This window comes from Apium graveolens, chromosome 6 (assembly GCF_009905375.1).
Source record: "Apium graveolens cultivar Ventura chromosome 6, ASM990537v1, whole genome shotgun sequence".
Classification (NCBI taxonomy): domain Eukaryota; kingdom Viridiplantae; phylum Streptophyta; class Magnoliopsida; order Apiales; family Apiaceae; genus Apium; species Apium graveolens.
The window spans coordinates 44,000,789-44,010,188 of record NC_133652.1 but is presented as its reverse complement, the minus strand read 5'-3'; the positions used below and the strand labels follow the sequence as shown (position 1 = coordinate 44,010,188).

General features: G+C 30.1%; 2 protein-coding genes across 2 annotated transcripts; both read right to left on the bottom strand.

Annotated features, from left to right (window-relative positions):
• Positions 1-328: 328 nt before the first annotated feature.
• On the bottom strand, positions 329-1,602 carry LOC141664037 (uncharacterized). Its single transcript, XM_074469899.1, has 2 exons — positions 1,339-1,602; positions 329-1,022 (listed from the first exon to the last, which is right to left on the bottom strand). Exons 1-2 carry the CDS (start codon positions 1,465-1,467, stop codon positions 519-521), a joined length of 633 nt encoding a protein of 210 aa, XP_074326000.1. The 5' UTR covers positions 1,468-1,602; the 3' UTR covers positions 329-518.
• A 1,556-nt stretch (positions 1,603-3,158) lies between these two features.
• Positions 3,159-4,563, bottom strand: LOC141663647 (uncharacterized). Its single transcript, XM_074469440.1, has 2 exons — positions 4,311-4,563; positions 3,159-4,186 (listed from the first exon to the last, which is right to left on the bottom strand). The coding sequence occupies exons 1-2, from the start codon at positions 4,437-4,439 to the stop codon at positions 3,626-3,628; spliced, it is 690 nt and encodes a 229-aa protein (XP_074325541.1). The 5' UTR covers positions 4,440-4,563; the 3' UTR covers positions 3,159-3,625.
• Between the last annotated feature and the right edge of the window lie 4,837 nt (positions 4,564-9,400).

The window sequence follows — 9,400 nt, the reverse complement described above, 5'->3', positions numbered from 1 at the left end:
GAATCATTTTTTAAAATAATTATCTTTATTTATGAATTTTAAATTAGATTAACATTTAAAAATATATATTTTAAAACTGAAATTGATAAAAAAATGAAATATTAAAATAAGTTAAAAAAAGTACATCGTGACTCACATTTAACTTATCAACTTATAAGTTGTAAATTCAATATTGAGTCAACAAAAAATCATCAATAAATATAAGTTGTAAATTCAATATTGAGTCAATAAAAAATCATCAATAAACTGATACGAACTGATCAGGCCCCTTATAAATTAATAGCCAAACAGGCCCGATGTATCCACGAGCCCGGTTCACACCCTTAAATGGTAGGTTTATTTGTAAAAAGTTCCAATATATCCAGAGTATTTTTAGGTATCCCCATTTACTCGTGCCGTTATATTTTCATAATCTAACGGCGGTAAATGAAAACAACGTTATTATTACAATATAATACGCAGTAAAATACAACCTTATAATCACAAAAAGAAAAAACTCATAAAGCCCATTAACAAGTTTAATGCTTGTGCTTCTCATGATCAATATTGCCAACCTTCCTAGCAGAGTCAACAACATCTTCATACACTTTCCTCTCCGGGACATGATCTTTCACAACTTGGTCATCCTTGCTAGACTTCCCAACCACTGTCTCCTTAATCTTGTCTTTGGTATCCTTGGCGACCACCCACATTTCCTCCACTGTTTGCCTCGCCTTCTCTCCTAAAGTCTGCTCGGATCTCTCATTATCAGCCGCTTCCATCCCAGTCTTCTCCTTCAGTTTCTCAGCAGTCACTTCAGCCTTATCTTTCGCGGTTCCCGCAGCCTCCTTAGCCTTCTCGGTCATGCTTCCTGCAGCATTCTTTCCAGTCTCTTTTATGGCATGTGCTTCGTCTTTTGCTTCTTCCTTCATTTCATGTCCTGTTTTTTTTGTTGTCTCCATTAAATCCTCCATGTTTTCTTTGGATTTTTGTGTGAGTGCAGCAAACTCGTCATCCGCGTCAATTTTGTCTTCATTTCCACCCTATAATGTCAGGATTCGTACTACTGTAATTAAGGCACCAAAATATTCATAAAATTCAAACCTTCAACTGCAATAAAATTCAGTTTTTTCCAACATTTATAAAATATTGTAGTGAACAAACTCTATAAATTCCACGTTTGATGTATCCTAGGTTACAAAAAATACGGAATCATACATAGTTTACAACAATACAAATTGAGCAACAATCGCAGATTACAAATCAACATCAAAGTAGTGAATTAGTAAATAACAGAAATTAAAGTTAGTAAAAAGAACTTAAATCAATTAGTATTTAAACAAATCTACAAACATATACCTGAAGCTGCGAGTAGTTAGAAGCTGAAATGAAACCAAGTTTCGATACATTTAAACGCGAATACTGCGAAGGGGCTTGAGCAAAAGCTTTTGACAAGTTGGCTAGACAACTTTTGGTGATTTTTGACATTGCTCCTGCAATTCTGTTTTTCTCCTATACAAACTATGATAGAAATCTGGGCTTATCTTGATCGTGTGAGGATCTTTAAATTTTTGAAAATATCGTTTGGGGATTTTCGTCTGTGATCTTACCCTTTCTTTTAGTACTTCGAAGCTTTATCTTGCAAGTTACAAATTATGGAGGCAAGGTGGCTTCTTCATACTTCGACACGTGGGGATGTTCATGACACGTGGTGCTAGTTGTGAACTTTGTGATCGTATAGCTGGGATTGTTTACGTAAGGTAAAGGTAAAGGTAAAAATAAACCTTTTTAAAATAAAAAATTTAATTTATCTTCCCAGAATATTGATTTACATATATATGTTTCTTTTAACTTAAAATATAGTTATGGTATATATATGTTCCTATCGTTTTTAATTGAAAATTTTAATCCCCTATTAAAATGTATCTGATTAAAAATTTTCACAACGAGTTGTTAAACGAATTTATATATATAATTAAATATATATAAACACTGTAGATTTATTTTTTACTATTAGTAGGTAACAGAATTTGGTTCGTTTTCTAATGTTAAGTTAAGGCATTGTTTGTGTGAGCTCGAGCCATCCAACATATGATTAAAAATGGGTTTAATGATTTTTGAAATTTAATGCATAGTCATCTGTCCTTTTGTTATAAAAATGTTCATTTTTATTTTAAAAATATTGAAAACCTATATTTTAAATCTTGTACCACCCACCTGATTTATACCGATATTTTTCATATCCTTGATTATTTTCTCCATCTAAATTAAAAAAAAAGGTATGTTTTATAATTTTTGTAACAAATTAAGGAACAATGATATATTAGTGCAAATTTTGAGTAAATCATTAAGCCTTAATAATAAGGTTCAAACCGTTTGAGTTCGTAATTGTATGGTGTGGTAGAAAAACAATTTCTTCTGTAGAGAGCAGGTGCACATAATAGAAGTGTAACTCTTAAATCTTGATTAACCGCGTATAAGCTCATGACAAAGAAAATGCCTATATGGAGTCAGTCACATATTCCAGGTGATGAAGACGACTTTTCGAAATATTTTCTTATTACAATTACGTAACGAAGCAAAGTTCACAGAAGGTCCTAAGAAGTGGAGCTCGATCAAGATTGATACTGACTATAGTTTTGCTTTTGTAGCCAGAGACTCGAATGGAAATTTGCGGGACTCGTGGCTGATGTGGCATGACCCAGAGGTAGCTGGGCTTATTGGCTTGAATTGAGGGTGCTCAGTTGGAGTCAGCAGCAACTATGTCGACCCTATAATCATCAGGTCTGATACTTTGTTATTAATTTGAGCCATCCCATATCGATGGGCTGTTGAGTAGCAGATCTATGGAGTCGTACTTTGCAATGGTGAAGAATATTTGTGTTTATTCGAAACATTCTCTAATGTCTCTGCCTTTGGTTTGGTTTTTTTATTGAAGATTTGTAAAGGGTCGTTTGGTTGGAGGCATTCTGGTATCAAGTATGGATTTCGTTCAAGCCAACCTCGTACCTGATGTTTGATTCAGAATTTTTTTCCTCATGAAAAATGAAAAAGATGGATATGAGAAAAGGGTATGGGAAATCAATTTTATTTATAATATTTCAATTTTATTTAAGCAATGAAATATAAATATTTAATACAAAAATAATTTAATAAACTAAAATGTATTAAAATGATAATTAAAATAATATTTAAATTAATTAAAATTAATAACTTAAAAAATATTTTAATTCCAAAATATTTATTCCAGTCTCAACCAAACCAAACCCACACATGATATCATACATAATATCTCAACCCCATTAACCAGGAACTCAACCCCATTAACCAATTCCTGATTCTAACCCATAACACTTCTCACCAAATTCCAACCCCATACCACTTCTCGAACCATACCACCCCTAAATGGGATGGCTCATTGTTTGACATCCGTTATTCGGAGTTCATTACTAGTGCTACGTTGGCCTGTGAAACTTCCAAAGTTGAAAGAGAACATTATTATGATTTATGCAAAAGTAATCTTATTACCGGGAATATAAGCTCATAACATAAAATTCAATACAGAACCACCATCTCTGGTCAGAATCCTCCAGCATTACACAAAACAAGAAATTGAAACAGTTTTTAATGAAATTACAACCAAATCTCAGTGCTTATTTTCACCAGCCTTCCTCCTACGCTCCACAACATCTTCATCCATAGTCTTAGGCAAATGATCTTCAACATAACCATCCTTATCATCCTTTCCAACCACAGTCTCCTTAATCTTCTGTGTAGTATCCTTAGCCGCCTCCCACATCCCTCCCACAGTCTTCTTAGTCATATCAGCCACCGTATCCGCCGCATCCTTTGTCGTCTCCGTCGCATCTCGGGCTGTCTTGGCTGCCTTATCCGACACCGTCTCAGCAGCATCCTTTGTCTTCTCCTTCATATCATAAGCCTGGTCCTTGGCCTTCTCTTTCGCACTCTTAGCTGTGTCCGCAGCTCGGTCAGCTCCTTCTTTCGCCTTGTCGGCCATGTTGCTAGCACTCTCTTTCGTGGATTCTTTCATGCCATAAGCTTGGTCTTTCGTCTTCTCCTTCATTTCTTGAGCTTTGTTTTTCGTTTTCTCCACGCCTGATTTCACATTTTCTCGAGTTTTCTGTGCCAGCTCATCAAACTCCTTGTCCGAATCACTGGTATCCTCACTAGTATCTCCGCTTCTACCCTATTAACATACATTAAATTGCACATATATCAGACAAAATTCACTACAAAAAATATACAGAATTAATTTCTGCTCGAAACCACATCTACAAATGTCAATAAGCTTAAATTAATATATATTAAACCTGAGAGTATTTGGAGGCGGAAGTGAAGCAAACTCTGGAGACTTTAGGATGGAAAGAGGGCTGGGGAAAAGCCTTTGAGATGTTGAGAAATGACATTTTGGTCATCATATTAGACATTGCTCCTGCCATTTGATGCTTTTGCTATTTTGCTATTTTGCAGTTTCTAGGCTCACTTTTGTTCTGATAATATTTTTCTCAAATTTTTGTTGTGTAGAAGCTCTCTGTATTTTTCAATGTTGTGTGTGGTAGTATTATTGTCTTGGTCTTTTTATAAGAAGAAAAACTGAGAAGTGTGGCCACTTTGCTTCTCGACACGTGGGGGATTTTACGGGACACGTGTCAGTAATTTGGACATGTGTCGGGTGGGGCTTCTAACACCTGTTACTTTTGAATATTTCTCGAAGATGATGCATTAAGGGATAGAGATAAACCGTGACGGTGATTTGTTGGTGGTTTGGATATTTATTTGTTTGTTCGACTAGGTGGCTTTTAAGCCCAATAAGGAATGTTGTTGAGTTAAAGCCTACATCGATCCTCATTATGCCAAAACCCAGATTTTTCACCCATATTTTACTAGACATTTTTTGATAGTCGCCAGTTTCGGAGAGAATTGTCAAAAACTTTGAAAATGTCGTTCAATAATGACTGGTTTTATCTTCTTCCCCGAATTTCTTTGTATTTGTTGTATCAGGAAAAAATAAATATAAGTGTTCGGATAAGATATTATCAAGATAGCGTACTAAACAAAATAGGATTAACAAATACTCCCTCAGCCTATTCCAATTGTTTACATTTTAGAGTGCATAAAAAATATAGTTATGTAACTTATTTTTACAATTTTCTTCTTCTGAATAAAAATTGAATGTTTTAATTTTTATTCAGAAACACATAATTGTAAAAAAAAAATTACATAACTATACGTTACATGTACCTTAAAATGCGTGTTGGATACTCTCTAAAAAATGTAAACAATTGAAACAGAGGGAGGGAGTATTATTTTTGTAAATTTATTTTAAAAAAGTTCTGATGCCACACTTCAAAATCAAATAACATTATATCCTTGTTATATCACCAGCTTATATAACTAACCTTCAACCTGTGTCATGCACATATTGATTATAATATTTGTAATTTTACTATTTTATTATTTTATAGTAATAATTATATATTATTGAAATTACTGAAATTAAAATATTTATATTTTTTTGTATGTATTATATTATTTAAGAATTCAAAATTTAGATAGTTAAAATTTTAAAAAGTCCTCCTACTACCGCATATAGGTCGCTTCGCTAGAAAAGTGGTAGTCTTTGAATATAATAGTAGTAGTGTACGTAGATGATTTGGTAATATTTTTCTAATATTGTTTTTATAATTTTTACTTGATATAAATTATTTTGTTATATTATAATTTGAATTACTAAAATTAATTTTGGAAGTGTTTGGTTCCTTATAAAAGAGTTAAAAAAAAGTTGAGTTCGATTAGAAATTAAGTTGGATAATGATTCATAGAGTTCGTAGTTATATTAAATACATGATTAAATTTTTTAATTAAATTATATTTGTTTAAACTTTATTTTTAAAAGTGTTAACATATTTTTACAAAGGTATTAACCAACCAATTAAACGAAATCATGTTTCATTAGTATAGTATAGATAGTGAATACGTGGATGAGTTGGTATTATTTTTTAAAAAAAATTATTTTTTAATTTTTTTCTTGGTTTATTAATTATTTTTGTTAGATTAAAATTTAAATAACTAATATTAATTTTGGAAGTGTTTGCTTCTCTACAAAAGAGCTAAAAAAGAAGTTGAGTGCGATTAAAAATTAAGTTGGATAATAATTCATAAAGTTTGTAAAATAATAGATACATGATTTAATTTTTTGAATAAATTATATATGTTTAAACTTTATTTAGAAAGGTGTTGATGTATTTTAAGGAATGTGTTAACCAACCGACCAAACGAAATCATATTTCGCCATGTTTCGCTTATAATAGTATAGTATAATATATGCATAAGGAGATTTTATCCAAATCTTTGATAGTTATGGTCTTTGTACTACTAATTTAAATGGACCGTTAGATCTTTCAATAAATTGATAGTAGCCGTTGGATCTAAAATAAAATAATATTTTATAACCAATTATATGTAGGATTCTAAATTAAATAAAATATCCTTCCATTTTAATGATTAAACCAAAAAGAAGTATGTGTCATAAATCGAATGGAATAATAGAATAATGCAAAATTCGTAATTATTTTTTTCTTCAAATTATGGATAATTTTTTTGGACAAAAAATTTAAACTATCGGTGAATTAAACATTAATCCGTGAACTTCGCGTGGACTCTAAAATCGTCAAAATATGATTAGAACTCAAGATAGAAACGAAATAAAATCAACCGAAACTCGTCAATTTTTTTAGTTTGTTTGAATTTTAATTTGATTTTTTAACTATTTCAAATTAATACTTTTTTAAATAAAAAGTAAAACATTCTTGCATTGCACGGCCAAACAATAAAAATTTGCTAGTTGGTTAGCCGTTACCGTATTTTAGTTTACATAGTAATTGAGTTTAAATAATACACAGGTTGATTTTGTATATATATATATATATTATTTCAGATACTTTTTTCAAAACTTAAATAAAGATGATTCGTTTGTCGGTATAATAACATTGAAACAAGACAAAATAACGTACACTATTCATCTTAACTAAAATAAAATTATACAATTGAATGAGGTTAAAATAAATTTGAAACAAACTAAATATAATCAGTCGAATTTAGTCGGTGTAATGAATTTCAGATTAAAATAAAATATTAAGTAATATTAATTCAGCTAAAAACTGTGTTATTGAACAGGTAAATCGTAGGTCGGATTAATGGTATCGCGTTAAAATAAAATAGTTTTACTGTTCATCCGGGCTAAAAAATTATAAAACTAATTTACGGTAAAACAAAATAAAAATTAAAATAAAATAAAATTCGACCAGCTAATATAAAATAATATATAACATTCATTTTATTTAAACAGAAGTATATATTTATCCGATTTTACACAAAATTAAAAACAAATTAAATATTAATAGTTGGATTTGATCAGTATAACATATCTAGGGTAAATTTTCTTAAAATAAAGTTAAATGTGCTTCGTATACTATTTTACTGGGATAAACTTATTTTTCAATTAATATATATATATATATATACTATTATAAACTGAACATTCTCTATTTGGTTGTTAGTCAGTTGTTACGGCAAATAACAATTTTCAGATTTAAAGCCAGATGGATGGCAACCTTTGGATGTAGATGTAATAATAAAATAACATTATATTAATATTTAAACTGCTATCATAAGTTCAGCATTCGAATCACGCCAGCAGCGTATTAAATTTAAACTTTTATGTTCTTTATTTTAACTATTTGTACAGAGGTTCGACTCCCGTGAACAACATATTATATTATATTATTTATATTCAGTGAAGTCTCATATTATCATAAAACATATATTATTATAACTTATAATGTTCTTCAATTTTATTTTCCAACTATTGAAATATATTTTAATTTTATATTTGAAGATAAAATATATATTATTAAAAATTGTTAAGGTCAATCCGTGCATATATATATATATATATTTTTTTTTTGATAAACACGCATAAAAATAACAATAATATTATACATTTCAATTATTAAAATTATATCCTAGATAAAAATACCTCTAGATAAAAATATCAAATTATATCCTTATTGTATAATATGCATGAGGGAAAATTATTCAAATTTTTGTTAGTTATGGTCATTGTACTATCAATTTAATATGAACTGATAGATGTTTTAGAAAATATATGTGTATATATATAATTATAATCAAATCATATCATATAAAAAATTATGAAGAAATAAATTTTGTATCTTAAAAGTTACCATTAAATTATTTTTAAAAAATTATACAACACTAAAAAAATCGGTTCCAAGTTAGTACAACAAAACGAGTATATCGCACCATAGGATTGTAAATTGTTACAATCAAACTTACATCTACACCTATCGGTTGCTGCTGAATTTCTCGATCTCAGAATTGGGGTCAAGCCAAAAATTTACGTCCCACTTTTTACTTGGTAAAACATGCATCTAAGCATATCTTATAAATTTAATAACTTGCACCATGCCTGATGAAGATGAGACAAAATATATTAAAGATGTGATGTATATATTTAACATGCATGGAAATGAATAACATAACATATTATGAAATTTAAAGGCACTATCTATATATTCGATATTCGAACTGATAAGACAAATGGGACAGTCTCTTTTGTAAATGGGACAGACCCTTTACGAATGGGACGGATTATGAGACAGTCTCAATTACACTGCAGAATTTAAATTACTGAAATGCAAATATAGTAATATGGAAAAAGAATAATGCAGAACACCATGAGTTTTCACTTGGTACGGCCCTTAATCCTAGTCTACGGCCTACATCCAAGTCTCCAAGCCAACTAGCATAGCAAATGTATTATATCAACTTCAATAAAAGAACTTACAATCTTTTCTATGATTACAAATGGATAGCCCCGAAAGAACCCTTTCCCTAGCACACTTCCTACCTAGCACACCTACTATAACCTAGCCCACTGGCTATCTTGGCTAATCTTTTAAAATCAAAAACCCTTGCCACAGGCTGGACAAGTTGATATAAAGACACGTACAGATAGCAAGTATGAAAGATTACAACTCAACTATTTTCTTGTTGACTGGATATTCAAGATATAAAGTAAGAAAGATGTTTCAGATATTTTCAAGATAAAGTTTTTAAATAGTGTAACTGTCATATAAAATATGAAACAATGAGTTGTATATATAGGCAATGTTGTAACAAATTGATTTTTCAAACTTTAGATAAGGTAAACTGATTTATTTGAAAAACATTTGAATAAGTCTTTTGGAGATAATCTGTTAGTTTGTTTTAAAGAGATAAACCCGGTAAAAGATAACTCTTGAATATTTTAAACATGGTTTATAAAATAGGGTTTGTTTGAGATAAGGTAGGAATGAATTATCCAGTTAAACAAGAG

What these genes read in the sequence shown, in the direction of transcription:
- LOC141664037 (XM_074469899.1), bottom strand. Translation starts at nt 1,467, where the DNA reads ATGTCAAAAATCACCAAAAGTTGTCTAGCCAACTTGTCAAAAGCTTTT. An exon ending in CTAACTACTCGCAGCTTCAG is followed by an intron (nt 1,023 to 1,338) that starts GTATATGTTTGT and finishes CTGACATTATAG; the next exon opens with GGTGGAAATGAAGACAAAAT.
- LOC141663647 (XM_074469440.1), bottom strand. Translation starts at nt 4,439, where the DNA reads ATGGCAGGAGCAATGTCTAATATGATGACCAAAATGTCATTTCTCAAC. An exon ending in CCGCCTCCAAATACTCTCAG is followed by an intron (nt 4,187 to 4,310) that starts GTTTAATATATA and finishes GTATGTTAATAG; the next exon opens with GGTAGAAGCGGAGATACTAG.